Here is a 17,842-nt window from a genome sequence, read left to right as displayed (position 1 = left end):
TCTCCCAATGGGGAAACACAGAACAAAGAGTTATTAATCCACGCTGGAGCTCAAGTGAAGATATAAATAGGATCTCATTTAATGTGGTTTCATCTGTGGTTACTCTACTCTGCTTTATTCTCCTTTTTTTATTTTTTTTGTTTCACAACATGCTAAAAATATTCTTCTACTTGTAAAACTGAATGCATTGCTTGAATTTATCTAGTATATTTCACATTTGATTTTCTCCATAATGATGTTTGAACAATGAAAAATGAAACCTTTTTATGTTCTGGTCTTACATATATTGTGGTTGTTTAGGAATTTTAAATATTGTCCGTAATGGGTTGAGTATTACTTAATGTTTACATAATGATGATGTAACTGAAGTTGCAGAGATGTGGGGTCTGTTGACCATTTTAGATTGACTACCACTTTTTAAATTCCTAAAGTAAACTTCATGGCTGTGTTGTGTGCTTTTAATTATTGCCCCACAGCAATGTAAGCTCTTTAAATTATACAGACGCACCCTTCGCTTCAAATTGAAGTACATACCATTCAGATTGTCAGTTCCCATAAAATTCAGGGTGAAAGTTTGTACATAGCACAAGGCCTAGAGGATAAATATTAAAATCATGAAAAGACTAGAACATACTATTCAGTCATGATGTGTATAGATTTACAAAGTACTGATCTAAATTAACCTAGATCCTCAGGGAGCTTGAACGCATGTTTCAGTAACTAATTTGATTTTCCAATGTTATTTCTATTCTTGCAGGAAAATAGAAAGAGTTTAAAGAATAGGAACATGTTACATGGACAGGGGTGTAGCTAAGCTTTTATGAGCTCCAAAGCAAAACTATTATCAGGGTCCCAAAGTAACTCCTTTTTAATACCACCTACCAGATGCTCCCCCACAACTAGGGTGGGTAGAAAGCAATTTGGAGCTGATGCACACACAAAGTGATATGTGTGTGACAGACAATATTGAGTTATGATCTGAAATAACTACCCTGCAGGGCCATGAGTCCATTACATTTTTATATCTTCTAACCCTGTAACTACACCAGTACAAACTATTTAGGGGAGGTGTGGTTAAAGACATAGGACATTGATGCAAGATCTAAATCAACTAAAGATAGCAGGCCATTCAGACCATAAAGTGCTAATTTGAAATTATTGTGGATAAAATACACAACTTTTTAGTCCTTGTAGTCTTTTAGAAACTTAAACGGCAGATGGCAGCAAGAAATTGGAGGGCATGTATACAAAATGGCTGCCTACTGCTAAATAAAATGTAATATGACCACACAGATGATGTTATGGAGATAGCATTAAAGACAACATTTCCTGAGACAAGATTGAAGGCTGCCATAGTAAGTTCTCCTTTTGATAGTTGCCTGTCGGTCATACTGATTTTCTGTCTACTGAAGAAACATGCAATATGTGAAATCAAAACTAAGCAAGTAAGTGCCTGTGTCAATGGGTTTTGGGCTTGGGTTCATGGGAAAATTCAGCCTGCCTCAGGTGCATTCCGATTGTACTTGACATTTGTTTTAGATGCTTCTGATACCATTCAGAGTTATGGTGCATTTATAAAGGCAGTTGACCTCCTGCTAAGCTACATGAATTTGCTTCAAGCTGCTCTTTCCATCCACTTGTGCGGGGAGAGCAGCAGTTCTTGTAAACAAAAGCCCATTAACACAGGTTCTTTCTAATTCAAACATATTATTTAGTATGTCTGTCTGGTATCTAGTATTTTCATAAAGAGAGGTCAGCAATGACTGATCTTGAATATCTGTTATTATAGGTTTTCTAATTATTATTATACAGGATTTCTATAGCGCCAACAGTTTGCGCAGCACTTTACAAAATGAGAGCAGACATTACAGTTACAATACAATTCAATACAGGAGGAATCAGAGGGTCCTTCTTGTTTTTTACAGTGGTTCACCACCATGGGCTCAGGAACCAGGGGCGGCCCGTCCACGGGGGGCACGCGAGTGCCGTCCCCTCCCCAGCAGTCACCAATAAAAAAGACCCTTAAAAAAAAGAAAAGAAAAAAATGTCCTTTAAGTGCACTGTGTTCGTGCGACACAGTGCACTACGGGAAGCTCCACGTTTATGCAATCACTAGATTGCAGATGAGGTGCTTCATTTGCAGGGTTTTGAGGTATAATGAATAGCGAATTCAGTTTGCGGTGCTTAGATACAGTTAAAGTGGCTGTAAAGGCAAAAGGTTTTTTATCTTATTGCATTCTATGCAAAAAGATAAAAAAAACTATGTGCAACAGCTCCCCCCAGCCCGCCCAATACTTACCTGAGCCCATCTCTATCCAGTGATGTGGCAGGAGAGACTCGGCTGCCTGGGGCTCTCTCTCCTGATTGGCTGGGACAGCAGCGGAGCGCCATTGGCTCCCACTGTTGTCAATCAAAGTCGGTGAGCCAATGAAGAGAGAGAAGGGAGTGGGGCCGGTTCACAGCTTTGTGTCTGAATGGACACATGAAGCTGCAGCTTGGCTTGAGGGCACTCAACAGAAGGGAGGAGACTGGAGCATCAAAAAGGACCTCAAAAGAGGAGGATCGGGGCTGCTCTCCTAAAAGTGCAAAACGCAGTGCAGGTAAGTATAAGTATTTATTTTTCATTAAAAAAAAAGAGACTAGTATCATTTTAAGTTCTGCTTTAAATACATGGAATCAAGAACAAATGTTAGTTATATATAATGAGATTTTCTAAACACAATCGATTTCAGCATCACCTCCAATATCTAGATATAGGTTGTCAGACACATTAATAACGCAAAACCTGCTTGAAGCTAGTACATCAATTTTCCCTTTTGCTACTTGACATGAAGTTAGCAAGTTTAATATGTTAAACTGCTCTTCTGCACGAATAATTGAAGCCTTTGTTACATTTTTAAAGCATGAAATAATTAGACTTTCTGAATGTGTATTCAATAACAGACAAAAACAGGAAGAAATGTTAATAATTAGGAAATAATAGCTTGTTCCTCATTTTTTAGTATATCACAAGTGATGGTGGGAAGGGGAGAGCACACAAATACCACCTAAACTAAGAAAACAGTCTACTCATTACTGCTTTCTGAAGTAGTGTACTAAATTTGTTTGTTTTTCTAATTCAGACTATACATCTGTAATAAGGATCACGTCTGTGGGAAATGCTATTAAATGTTGCACTGTAAATGTTGGAAAGCTATACTTGTGCTGTATTGAAATACTGCTGAGTTAGAGGCATTGCAAGCCCATGCATGTGGTTTGGATGATAACGTTTTATTGAACTAACCTAATTCAGTGAAATTATAGCATTTTTGTGTATACAGTGTCATGTATCTTAATGTAAACTTTACAAGCAAAAATAACCAGGCTCTGAATTATGTTTAACAAAAAGTGTTCCTCTGCTTCCTGAGTCTTCCTGCTACATAGTTTCCTAACTAACAAGGCTCACACAATGTGCAAATGTATGAATGGCCACTGCTTTCCCAAACAATACTGGCGCTTCCATTTACCACCCATATTACGGAACTTACGCAGCTGGCCTTGTAAATACAATGGGACTCAGGAATCGTTTTATTTTATAATGACAGTTTTTATCTGATTGCATGGTACAGGAAGCACTAAAATCTTTCCCTTTCTTCCTGTATACATAGGTAATGCTGAGTAATGTTGTTAAATATAAAATTAAGATAGAATTAGTTGATGTTGATATCTATTTTTTCATCTTTTCCTTTCTAGTATTCTATAACATCCCTGAAAACAATTCCTGAACTATGCAGAAGATGTGATGCACAAAATGAAGACAGACCCGGTGGGTATTTAATACTTATTTCTGGTATAGAAAACATTTGTTCACCTTAGAAATCAACAGCTAATGGGAACATTTATTGATAATTATTAGCATTAAGGAGATGCATTTCACACTTAAATTACTCAAGCATGACTAGGGATAAACATAGCTGATAGAGTTCATGTCAGAATTTTAGAGAATAACTGGGGATGTTGTCAAAATGCATTACAGTCCATTAATAAGGTGCAATTATAGTGGTTCTAAAGGCTTAAGGTTTTTTTTTACCTTCATGCATTCCATGCATAAAGGTCAAAAACCTTCTGTGTGCAGCAGCTCTACCCCAGCCCTCCAATCCCCTTACCTGAGCTACCACCGATCCAGCGATTTTTCATGATAGCCTTGGCTGTCCCGGGACTCTCCCTCCTCATTGACCCATTGGCTCCCACCGCTACTTAAATTGATGATCGTTACATTTGCTCCCCTATTGCTACTTGTTCTGCCAAGTGTTGTCAGGGCCTTTTAGACATTATCAGGTAGGATGTCAATCCACTCGGCAGTGCCTACATTTCCACAGCACTCTGAAGTTGGTGGTACTGTGGGCAGGGCCGTCTTTAAGGCAGGGCAAAAGGGGCAGCTGCCCTGGGCCCTGTCATTGTTGTGGGGCCCAAAGCAGCTGCCCCATACTTGCCAACTATCCCAGTTTAAGTTCCCTTGTCCTTTGAAGTTTTAGTCCGGTGATGTGTCTTGATATCTCAGTGTGAAGTGCTGCTACTAATGCTGCCCAGCTCTGCCCTATTGTTGTGTACAGATGACTCACTTGCAGATCCTGTGTTTACATGTAAATAACCGGCATTCAATATAAATGTAATGCTGCTGCTATTTACATATATGTGAATAGCAGCAGCATTCATAAGTAAATAGGTGTGTCCAGCGGCATTGATATGTAAATAAAGGTGCCATGTATATGTATATCATTCCCCCTCCGCAGTGATCTGCTGTAACCTCTAGCAACCAATCAGTGAGCAGTATTACTGTACAGTAATCTCTAGCAACCAATTAACAGGCAGAAATCATTTGCTGTAACCTCTAGCAACTAATCAGTGAGCCGTTATGTGTGCTGTAACCTCTAGCAACCAATCAGTAAGCAGTAATTCTATGCTGCAACCAATTGCAATCGCTGCCTCATCTGATCCGGTAAACTGATTTTAAGTCTAGCTGCTATTTATTGTATGTCTCAGAGCAGGTGGAGAGTGAAATTGCATGGGGGGGGCAAGAAATTTTTTGTCCAGGGTCCAATCACTATTAAAGATGGCCCTGACTCTGGGTGGAATGCACTCCCTACCCTGCCCTAATATGCCAGTGTGTAAGGTGCAAGGGTAGCACCACAATTCAGAATCACTATCTGGTCTTTTGGGTACAACTGTCTTGTCTTGATAAACCACAATGAAAACATTGCACCAAGTGTGAACACCTGTTTTTGACAAAATATCTGAATAATTTCCCTTCTCTAGGGTTTTGTTTGGAGGTCATACTGTTTCCCCAGTGTCTAGTGTGAGAGTTCAAGCTACTTGCAGCCACAAGTACATATGCTGCTGTAAACCCTCTATCTCCACCACTGATTCATGCAAAAAAATATATACTGTAATTCTCCTATTTTCCATTTCTAAACCCCGCAAGCAGAAAAATTAATTTTCCTTTTGAGGCAGACCTCAGTTAATCCACAAAGATCAAAGTGTAATTAAACATCTCTGACTTGTATACACTGGGACCGTGAGTGATGTATGAATTAGTAATAAATATGTGCTTGAGAGCTTCTTTATAAACAAACCGCCCATTATCTTTCGCAAGTATTTGGAATGAGCTTGATACTAATTCTTATCCCAATCTGTCCATTAAGCCACAAGACACACGTAATCCCATCATATATTATCTGCCCTGGCAGCTTTGGAAAAGGGTTCAATCTTGTGTGTACATTAATATCATTCTGCTCTTCTGATAACAGGACATCCAGTTAGTAATGCAAAGCATACTTTCCCATTGTATATCAGTTTGATCCAAATGGTATTTCTAAAGTTGGTCTCTTTTATCAAAAAGTCTGCAGTTCTTAGTCAGACTGTTGTCCCTATCAAGAGAAGAAGAAAATAAATAATGCAGTTTGTATAGGATAACTGTACTTTTGAAACAAACACATTCATTTTTATTTTATCCCAGGATTCCAAGAAAATAATGATTTCTCCTGCCTTTTTTAATTACCTTTGCTGTGAGAGCTGCCATCAAACCAATGTAAATATTGCTCTGATATATTCAACTTGTCTGCATCTGCACTGTAACTGCAGACGGAGTTAAAAATATCTACATGACCTAATTAGGGTTATTTACTACAACTTAATGGTGCAAAATCTGGTGCAGCTCTGCATAGACACCAATCGGCCTTCAGGTTTTATTGCCAAAGCTTAATTGAACAAGCTGAGTTTAGAAGCTGATTGGCTGCCATGCAAAGCTACACTAGATTCTGAGTGCTTCAGTTTTAGTAAATCTCGTAAATGAATATTTCTATGCTGCAGTGCACTAATGCAATCATTATAGATAACAGAATGCTAGGAGCAGGCAGCTCTTGTTTAGCTGCAGTGTAGACATATAAGGTCTCTAGAGCAGGAATACATCAAAGGTACTTTGGGACTAGCATTCTTTCTTCCACAATTCAGTGTCTGCAGTCATATGTAAGATGACGGGCAGGGCTTGGCTTAAAAGAGAAGTTTGTGATTTTTTTTTATCCTAGGTGGATACAGCATCGGTCCGATGCTGCATCTGTCTCCTGCCGACCCTAAGACTGATCAAAAAACGCTGATTGCTCGGTTCTCAGAGCTCCCTGAGCAGAGAGCTGGTAACTGTCAGGCACCTGCTCTCTGTCCCGCCCCCCCCCCCCGCACTCACTGGAGCGCTGGGGTGATGAGGGGATATGAGCAACTTTCTCAGGGTATCAGTGACTCGCTGAGAGGTTGAGCCAGGTGCCGGTCCAGGGCTATGGGCAGATCCCAACTTTATTGTCACATTCTTGCCCTCAGTCTGGACTGGCTTTGTGAGCTTAGCTAACAGTGGGCTTCAGCCCGCTGTCTGCTGAAAACGGGTCAGGAGTGCAGAACGAACTGCACTCCTGTGATCCACTGAAGTACAGCCAAATGAGCTTTGGCTGTACTTCTCCTTTAATGGTCTTTCTGCCTTAAGTAGTTTATCTTCCCTGATTACAATGCAGCATATACATCATTATAGCTCTTCAAATTTTGAACCAAAAAGTTACACAAAACAGATTCTTTGTTTTAAATTATTATCTGCAGTTCTAGAGCGCACAAAGACAAAAAGGATATAAACAATGCAATTTTTTTTACAATGACTTGGGCCTCTGATGGTAGCTCTCAAAGTATAAGGAAAGAAAAGGCATAGGCAAGATGTTTATTTGGCAAAGCTGCTTGGTAACCCTGGGGTGTGTCCAAACGATAGATTGTTTTTGGGGAATCTAAAGTTGTACAGTTAAGTGTTAGCAAGAAACACAGGTGCGCAAATGCCTAGTGCATTACCACCATTAACATTTTTTAAATAAAATCCTGTTAGTGTACTCACAAAGATAGTAAGAGACAAGTGCATCAAATGAAAACTCCAGCTACAAGACAAAGGCATCTATCCAAACATGGCACAGTTGAAAGGCTAACGCATTGAGGGGGTGGTGCCCCCTCACTCTGATGAATTCAGCTTGTCACAAACATAGTCTCTTACTATCTTTCTGAGTACACTAACAGATTTTTTTTTTTAAGTACAATTTGAAGGTGCGAAGGGAACCTCTGAGAAGGGCTGCATTGGACAAGGCATTATGGTGACATCCCTGGATGGGCTGTTGCTTGAGTATATATATATATAGCTTTTCTAAGAAAGGGGATGGAAGCTTGCTAAGTAGGGGCACTACAGATAAAGGTTTATATCATGGAATACATTACATTTTTAAAAGTCAAGTTGAGGTGGTGTGGCGAGATGACTGATGCCAATGAAGTTGTAAGGGTAAGATCTAAAAATGAACATGTATGGTGGTGCACTTTTTACTTTCCACCATGATCCTTTTATACCCCATTCTAAAGTTCAATTAGTGAGAATCTAGAATAATTTTTTTTTGTGGGCTCTGTCCTAAACATAATAAGATTCTTTATAAACTTCCATGGTGAATCTGAAACACAGATCAGTAATTGTTAATCTGAGAAAACCTGAAAACAGACAGCATGTAGACCCTTTCACCCAACAATAGAGTTATACCTTTTTACTTTCAAGCGTTACACATTGAAATTATGCCCGGATTGTACAAGTTTATAGCAAATGCCAGACTTCTTTCATCTTCTTTAACTTGGTTATTTAAATTCTTTCTTTTTTTTTTTTATCGCAATCATGCATTCTATTTTGGGATTGCTATTTAGTTACACTTTTCAGCAGTTAACACATACAACAGGCTGAATGAACCCCGTCTGTGAAAATCTGTTTTGAAATGATCAATGGATACCTAGCATGTGCCCTACCAGATTAAATATCATATAGTTAAGTTTAGCAGATCTATTACACCGCAAGAGACAGTGGCTTAACTTGACACGTAATATAAGTAAACAATGTCACTGATCGTCTGAACGCTTATAATTTCAGTGTTAAACAGAAGGAAGTGTGTTTACGATAGGAGATTATTTTAATATGAGTATTTTGTCTCTAGTTATATAATAATTTTAACAAAATTAACAAGTCAGTGCCAGTGTGATAGGCAGACACACAAGTTAAAAACAATTAAAACAGTTATTTTATACTTCATACTTCATACTTGAATGAGGGAGAAAAAAGTAATTCACATAGGTATTAACATAGAAAACAACGAAGAAAGCCTGAACCAGTACTCGTAGACATAAGATGGTCTTCAGAAGATAGATGGAACAATTGTCAGAACTTCCGTGCTACCTATTCGTAATTTATAAATTACCTATTTATAATAACCTATTTATAAAGATTGTGAAATCCTAAATGATGCAAATGTCAAAGGGTACTGCTCGCATATACATGCTTTCCCGCAAGCTCTTATATGCGCTCCCTAAGAGAACTAACTATTCTTATGTGAAACTCAATATGTGACACCAAACCCACACATCTAGGACAATAATATTTTGTATTGACACTAGAACAACTACTTCACAGACTTGCACTATATTTATTGAGTATCTTGTGATTTTCAGTTTGGGTTTAGATTGTTTATCTTTTCGTTTGGATTTATGTTTGTTTTAACCACGTTATAAAGTATACAGTGGGGAAAATAATTGTTTGGTCCCCTGCAGATTTTGTAAGCTTGCCCACTTACAAAGAAAATAATGGTCTATCATTTTTATCATAGGTGTATTTTAAATGATAGAGACAGAATGAGACACATGATACAAGTGTTAGAAATTGAGTTGCAGTTCAGTGAGTAAAATAAGATTTTGTTTTCCAAGCAAAACATGACTTAGTAGAAACCCTTGTTGGCAAGCACAGAGGTAAGACGTTTCTTGTAGGTGGTTACCAGGTTTGCACGCATCTCAGGAGGGATTTTAGTCCACTCTTTACAGATCTTCTGTAAATCCTTAAAGTTTCTTGGCTGTCACTTAGCAACTCAAAGTTTCAGCTCCCTCCATAAATTTTCTATAGGGTTAAGGTCTGGAGGCTGGCTATGCCACTCCATGACCCTAATGTGCTTCTTCTTGAGCCACTCCTTTGTTGACTTGGTGGTATGTTTTGGGTCATCGTTGCCATCCTGGAAACCCATCCATGACCCATCGTCGGTGTTCTGGTTGCGGGAAGAAGATTCTCATCCAAGTTTTTACAATAAATGGCCCCGTCTATTGGTCCCTCAATGCAGCAAAGTTGGCCTGCACCTTTAGCAGAGAAACAGCGCCAAAGCATAATATTTCCACCTCCGTGCTTGACTGTAGGGATAATATTCTTAAGATCAAAGTCTGCATTTTTCTTCCTACGAGTTAATGCCAAAGAACTCAATTTTGGTCTCATCTGACCACAGCACTTTCTCCCAATCCTTCTCTGAATGTGTTAGATGTTCATTGGCAAACTTCAGACGGGCTGTACATGTGATACTGTAGCCAGTCTGTGGGAGTGTTGGTTGGTAGGGGATTAAATACTTATTTTACTCACTGAACTGCAACTAAATTTGTAACCTTTGTATCATGTGTTTTTTTTATGGATTTTTGGTTGATATTCTGTCTCTATCATTTAAAAGACACCTATAATAACAATTATAGACCTCCCCCTTCATTTCTTTGTAAGTGGGCAATAATTATATTCCCCGCTGTATATCTATAGAGTTTGGTGTTGCATATTGGGTTTCACAGAAGAATAGTTTTCTTATGGAGTGCCGCATAATTGTTATTGATTATATATATATATGACCTTCAGAAGATACAGCCTCTGAGGGCTCTTTAATTGAATGAAAAATATTCATGCTTGTATTTGCCATTTTTGCATGAAAAGAAAGAAAATGACATGTACAGAATAACAGTGTATATATATAAAAAAAGTGGTTGGTGGGAATCTTCAGAATGGCAAATATATTTTTATTACAAAATATGTGAGCAGACTGCAGTTCCTTTTTAATAACAGGTGTAAGTGCGTCCCTAAGGTGACATTTACTAAACAATCACTGCAGGTAAATCTTCTTGGTCATTGTGTGTTAATGCGGAGTAAATTATTCACTGCCATTGAATGTTTGATGAATGTCATAGACATGACTTTATAAACATGCCCCTTAGAAGTTAGGATAAGGGGTAATGAAATTAGTGGGCAAGGCAAGTTGTTATAGGGTCTCAAGACTTCTGCTCTTCGTATAATTTAGGTTAGTTCTAAATTTTAATGACATTATTTCAACAAATGCGACATTCAACAAAGGCAGGAAACACATTGGACGAAAATGAAAGGAAAACGGGAACAAAATTGAAGAAACTAGTTAATTCACTGTGGGACAGATTGGGATGAGGAGATCATGCTGTCCGGTAGGTTGGATAGATCTCAGCCTTCTAAACAAACAATGAAGTAAATAAACAGTAGCGCAGAAAAAGCTGGGATAGTTAAGTTCATGTTCAGGTTATAAGCCAAAACAGCGGATCTGTGTCTGCAAGATTGACAAGAAGCTGAAAGTGTAGCCGACTCTTCCCTGCTGGCCAGACCATTGTGCAGAAAGAAGTGTTTTCATAAGGCTTAGACAGAATTCATTTCCATGCACTGCCTTTAATGGTTCCTGTCAGAACGAAACAGCTGGTGAGCATATGGGTTTCATTTCCCTGTATCACGTGGAAAAAATTTCACATGTAAATAGAACTAACATAAAAGTGTAGCCCTTGAACCCAGAATCCTATAGAAGGCATAAAAAATCATGTGCACAATGATGTGTCTGTGGCGGGTAGCAGGCTATTGCGTTTTCCATTGTCCTAAAGTAATAGAATTGCAGGCTTAATAGTTATCGCTTTCAGCCTGCCTTATTCTAACTCAAGATTTGATTGTTTTAATTGAGTTACATTCCCAAATATAAAATGATTCTTTATAGATCTTTTTTATTGTAATGGCAATGAAAATGTAGGCCAGTCTGGAATGTGGCCAGACATTGTATATCTGTCTTCTGCTTGATTTAAACAAAGTCCATTTTAGGATTTGTAAAGATTAATGTGTCTGAGTCTATGACAATATAAGTGTAAGTGCTCCCTGGGTTATTTGTAGATAAAAAAATAAATAAAATAAAATACAGGCAGGGTGATTTTCTGGTCAATATGTGGCAGATAGTCATCCTATTTAAATGGCTAGTATGATTAATAGGAAATCATCTATGTATCTATACATTTATCAGTGTATATACTGTATATCTATCTATCTATCTATCTATCTATCTATCTATCTATCTATCTATCTATCTATCTATCTATCTATCCTATATTATCAAAAGTATTATGACATCTGCCTTTACCCGCACAGGAACTTTAATGGCATCCCAGTCATAGTCCGTAGGGTTCAATATTGAGTTGGCCCACCCTTTGCAGCTATAACAGATTCAACTCTTCTCGTAAGGCTGTTCACAAGGTTTAGGAGTGTGTTAATTGGACTGTTTGACCATGCTTCCAGAAATGCATTTGTGAGGTCAGGGACTGATGTGGATGAGAAGGCCTTGCTTGCAGTCTCTGCTCTAATTCATTCCAAAGATCAGGGGGAGGTCAGGACTGTGCAGGCCAGTCAAGTTCCTCCACCCCAAACTCACTCATCCATGTCTTTATGGACCTTGCTTTGTGCACTGGTGCACAGTCATGTTGGAACAGGAAGGAGTCATCCCCAAATTGTTCCCACAAAGTTGGAAATGTCTTGGTATGCTGACACCTTAATAGTTCCCTTTACTGGAACTAAGGGGCCAAGCCCAATTCCTGAAAAAGAACCCCACACCATAATCCCCCCTCCACCAAATGATTTAAACCAGTTCAAAAAGCAAGGTCCATAAAGACATGAATAGGCAAATTTGAGGTTGAGGAACTTGACTGGCCTGGACAGAGTCCAGACCTCAACCTGATAGAACACCTTTGGGGTGAATTAGAGCACAGACTGAGAGCCAGGCCTTCTTGTCCAACATCAGTGCCTGACCTCACAAATGCGCTTCTGGAAGAATGGTCAATCATTCCCATAGATACACTCCTAAACCTTGTGGGCAGCCTTCCCAGAAGAGCTGTTTTAGCTGCTAGGAGCTGGCCAACTCAATATTGAACCCTACGGATTAAGACTGGGATGCCATTAAAGTTAATGTGTGTGTAAAGGCAGGCGTACCAATACTTGACAATATAGTATATCTATCTATCTATCTATGTATCTCTCTATCTGTCAATCTACAGTGCCTTGCAAAAGTATTCATACACCTTAAATTTTCCAAATGTTTTCATGTTGCAAATAAAAAGCGTAAAATGTATTTTACTGGGATTGGGTGTGATAGACCAACACAAAGTGGCAAATAATTGTGAAGTGGAAGGAAAATAATAAATGCTTTTCAACAACTTTTACTAATACATTTCTGAAAAGTCTGGCTTGCATTTTTATTCAGCCCCCTTTTCTCTGATACCCCTAACAACATCATGAAGGCCAAGGAACGCACCAGACAGGTCAGGGATAACGTTGTGAAGTTTAAAGCAGGGTTAGGTTATAATAAAATATCCCAAGGTTTGAACACCTCATGGACCACTGTTCAATCCATCATCCAACAATGGAAAGAGTATTGCACACCGTCAAACCTACCAATACATGGCCGTCCGCTTAAACTGACAGAGCAAGGAGAGCATTAATCAGAGAAGCGGCCAAGAGGCCCATGGTAACTCTAGAGGAATTGCAGAGGTCCATAGCTCAGGTGGGAGAATCTGTCCACAGGAAAAACAAGTTGTGCACTCCACAAATTTGGCCTTTATGGAACAGTGGCAAGAAGAAAGCCTTTGTTGAAAGAATGCCATAAGGCACAGTGTGCCGTCTGCGAGAAGACGTGGGGAACACAGCAAAGATGTAGAAGAAGGTGCTCTGGTCAGAATGTACCTTTTTGGTCTAAAAGCAAAACACTAACATTGCACATCACCCTGAACACACTATCCCCACCGTGAAACATGGTGGTGGTTGCATCATGTTGCGGGGATGCTTTTTTTTCCGAAGGGACAGGCAAGTTGGTCAGAGATGATGGATGGAGCCAAATACAGGGCAAATTTAGAAGAAAACCTGTTAGTCTGCAAAAGACTTGAGACTTGGGCAGAGGTTCATCTTCCAGCAGGACAACAACCCTAAACATACAGCTAGAGCTACAATGGAATGTTTAAGATTAAAGCATATTCATGTGTTAGAATTGCCCAGTCAAAGTCTAAACTTGAATCCAATTGAGAATCTGTGGCTAGACTTGAACATTGCTGTTCTCCATCAAATCTGACAGAGCTTGAGCTATTTTGCAAAGAATGGGCAAAATGGGCAAAAATGTCATTCTCTAGATGTGCAAAGCTGGTCGAGACATACCCAAAATGACTTGCAGCTGTAATTGCAGTGAAAGGTGGTTCTACAAAATATGGACTCTTAGGGCTGAATACAAATGTACACCACACTTTTCACATATTTATTTGTAAAACATGTTGAAAACCATTTATTATTTTCCTTTTACTTCACAATTATGTGCCACTTTGTTTTGGTCTATCACATAAAATACATTTACGTTTTTGGTTGTAACATGGCAAAATGTGGAAAATTTCAAGGTATATGAATACTTTTTGAAGGCACTGTATCTATCTATTTATCTGATATAGTGCAGTTTGTCTTAACTATGGCACTCCCAAATTGTCATTAAAGTTGCCCAGACATTATTCTTTAAATTGCAGTTGAAAAAAAGCTTGGGGTCAAATAATAATATTTTGACCACAGGCCTGAGGTGGGAAAGGGAGGTGGAAAAGGTAGGTTATATATGTGAGGAAGGGGGGTGTAAACTGGTGATTACAAAGAAGGAAAAGGTGCAGTAAGTAAACAAAAATGCATAGTGCTTAATTTACACCATGGCACATACAACCTTGCCATTCAACAATGCTGGTTTTAAAGTGGTTGTAAACCCTCTGGGGCCACTTTTACCTACAGGTAAGCCTAGATTAAGGCTTACCTGTAGGTGTAACAAATATCTTCTAAACCTACACAGTGTAGGAGATATTTGCAAAAGACTGTCATCGATGTCAATGGTGCATGCACAGTAGACAGAGGCGCACTGAGCATGCCACTGCTAACGGCAATCATGCCATTAGTGGCAGCTTCTGTGCACAGGAGCCGGAGTGACATCATCGTGGCTCCGGCCAGTCACAGCGCCGTAGCCGCGATACCCGGAAGTCACTCCGGGATAGATGTCGGCGATGGAGGAGAAGAACGAGGGTCGCTTCGGGGGCTTCCATCTCAGGTAAGATATTCATAATGAGCTAGTATGCATAGCATTATGCCTTTGCCTTACAGGGTGTGTTTTTTTTTCTTTGCCTGCCTTCACTTCCTCTTTAAAGAGACCCTTTCAAAAGCATTCATTACAACAACAATATTCCTATAGATTGTGCATTTGACATATTTTAGGCATGTGATTTACTTATAAAATCCTCCTTTGTGTAGACATCCAAAAGCCTGAGACTGCTGCTGGCCATCGCCTTGTTGAATATGTTGTCAGCAGCCCCAGCAGATTCAGAGCTGTCACTTAAAGTGGGGTACCCCCTAAAAAAAAAAAATTAAAAGTCAGCAGCTACAAATACTGCAGCTGCTGGCTTTTAATAATCGGACACTTACCTGTCCCGGGTTCCAGCGATGCGGGGGAACGAAGCCCCCCCCCCTCGCTCCCCGCTCCGCTCGCGGCGCCGTCATGCATACTGTGGGCACCCGGCTGTGGCTTCACAGCCGGGCACCCACTGCGCATGCGCGAGCGGCGCAGGGCGCCGTGATACGCCGTACAGTCACCTGGGACACGTGACAGGTCCCAGGTGAATGTGCGGCGCGAGGGGAAGTGATGTCACCAGCCCGGGCAATGAAGAAGGCAGACTACGAGGGACCCCCTAGCAACCGGTATTTAGAGGTGAGTAAAAAATTTTTTTTTTGCCAATTATTTTTTTTTGATTTTTTTAAAGAATTTTAAGTAGTTTTATTTTTTGGGGGGCAACTCCACTTTAAGTGACAATATATAGCCCTGGTGCCCAACCTGCAGCCTTTGGGGCCTGCTTATAGTAGTCAGTAGTCAGTGTTTTCAATATCTAGGTGCTTACTCAGGCCAGGGAAGGAAAATATTCTTTAAACTGCTTCTAGTATTTAATTGGTTGGTTTATTTCTTTTACAGTGTCTTATTTATTTTACAATCCACACAGAAATATTAAATGTGGCACAAGCCATTTATAAAGTGCATGTAAACCCTTAGGCTTCTTTCACAGATGCTCCATATACTTCTATGGAGTGACAGATGTCAGTGGTGACATGTCCACTGGCATCCGACCCGCTCCGATCTGAAAAAGTGTGACGGAGGAAAAACCTATTTTTCCATCCGTCTGCAGATCGGATCGGGTGACGACGGACTCTATGATCCGTTTTCATCCAATCCCCCATAGGAGTGTGCAGAGACAGACCTGTCATATTCCTGCTCATCGGGGATCCCCCACGATCCCCCGCTACGTCAGTTTTTTTTGAATTAGTAAAAGGGTCTCTTTAAAGTGATTCTAAACCTTATTTAGTGGACAGTGTATTATCATTTGTTAATTCAGTTAGTTATATCACACATTGATATTTTGTTGGCCCTACACCCAGAGTTGTTGCTGAATATATATATACCATGTTGTATTTAAAATATAGCTCTATTTCACATTTTATTTTGAATAAAACTTGCTATTTTTTGCTGGCTGTCGTGCACTTGCCTCTCAGCTCATTTTAAGACTATCTTTGGAATGTTAACATTATACGGAAAGTACGTAATTCTTCATCATGTAAATTTTTGGTTCACTGACATTCACTAAACATGCTGGGTTGGATTAATTTGCATATACTGTAGCTCACAGAGTAAATAAACAATATCTTAATTGCAATGGAGCTGTAGCTGCACAGTCAGCAAACCAGAACATACCACTTCAAGTCTTCACTTTTTCCATGGCCTATCTGTTGACTTCTTCCTTGTAATGTTTCATGTAAATGTAAAGCAAAATTTCAACCTCTGTTAAAGTGGTTCTAAAGCATTTCAGTGGTTCTAAAGGCTGAAGGTTTTTTTACCTTCTGTGTAAAATTTGCACAGAGTGAGGAGAATTCCCCCACCTTAGACAGCTGTCCCTAGAACAAGCATACCAATTGGAAGATCTCCCCTCTATTCCTGGTCTGCAGCAGTGTTTTTCAGTGTTTTTTAGCGTTTCTTAGCTGTAGCTTTTTTTGGGGGGGAAACTATACTCTCACAAAAGCTTATGGCTCAAAAACTCTGATAAATGCTGAATAGTTGTGTTTTTCAGCGTATTTCTGCCTTTTTAAGCTTTTATCACAAGGTGTTTTTTTCCAGTTGAAAAACTCCTTGTAAAGCCCACTAGTTATGGGTTTATTTTCCAGCCAGAAATGGACCCTGCCAAAAAACGCTGTGTGTAATGACACATAGGATAACACGCTGGGGAGTTTACTGGCTGCAGAAAAAAACACCCGAAGCCAAAAACAGCAGCTGTAAAAATGTCCAGTGTGCATGAGGCCTTAGGCTCCATGCACACTAGCTTAAAAAACATTGCTTCTGCAGGAGTTTTGTGTTATGCCTGTAGGAGCAACTCATTGTTATCCTATGTGTCCATGTACATTTGGACATTTACAGGCATATTTTGAGCTCAACATGTAGGCAGGAAAAAAACCTTCTGGTTTGCGTTTCTGATTGGATGCAAAAATAGGGGAGAGGTCAGTGCCAAAGAAAAGACACAACATACAAAAGTACCAACATCCCTTTAAATGACAAAACAAAGAGATTTGAGAGAATGGGACTTTAAAGGTACATCATCTACGAAACGACATAAAGTTATAATGTAAAAATATAAATCATTTATTTAGAAAAGACAAGATAAAAGTAAGGACTGCAGTTACAATCATAGTCCTGGCTATACATTCATCTCCTAACCCTGACCAATGAGAGAACTGAAATCACATACAAAATATTCCCACATATTTCGCCGTGATGGCTTCATCAGAAAAAGAACGAGGGTATTCAATTAGAAGGTATAAAACAGCAACAAATGAATAACCTTGAATGTATAAAGAAAAAAACACAAAAATTAATACAAATGATTTATATTTTTACGTTCTAACTTTATGTCGTTTTGTATATTATGTACCTTTAAAGTCCCATTCTCTCAAATCTCTTTGTTTCGGATTGGAGCTCACTGGCAGAAAAAAAAACGTAATTCTTCAAAACTCATCTAGACTTACTTGGTTTGTGGCAGTGAGTTTTGTCTTTGCTGTAATCAGCTACTGAAGGGTAGATTTGTT

General features: G+C 39.3%; 1 protein-coding gene across 12 annotated transcripts in view; it reads left to right on the top strand.

The window, feature by feature from the left end:
- Window positions 1-17,842, top strand: part of SNCAIP (synuclein alpha interacting protein) — a 311,501-nt gene that overhangs the window by 180,070 nt on the left and 113,589 nt on the right. For all 12 annotated transcript variants that reach the window (XM_077462204.1, XM_077462193.1, XM_077462201.1 and 9 more), the window contains one exon: window positions 3,733-3,805. In XM_077462204.1, the coding sequence (XP_077318330.1) occupies window positions 3,733-3,805 (73 nt within the window). The remainder of the gene's footprint in view (window positions 1-3,732; window positions 3,806-17,842) is intronic.

The sequence above is a fragment of the Lithobates pipiens genome, unplaced genomic scaffold (genome assembly GCF_037356315.1).
Source record: "Lithobates pipiens isolate NorthernLeopardFrog02 unplaced genomic scaffold, aLitPip1_a1.2 Scaffold_3, whole genome shotgun sequence".
Taxonomy (NCBI): Eukaryota; Metazoa; Chordata; class Amphibia; order Anura; family Ranidae; genus Lithobates; species Lithobates pipiens.
Note: the sequence above shows the minus strand (reverse complement) of the source record. Positions and strands in the feature narration are given on the sequence as shown.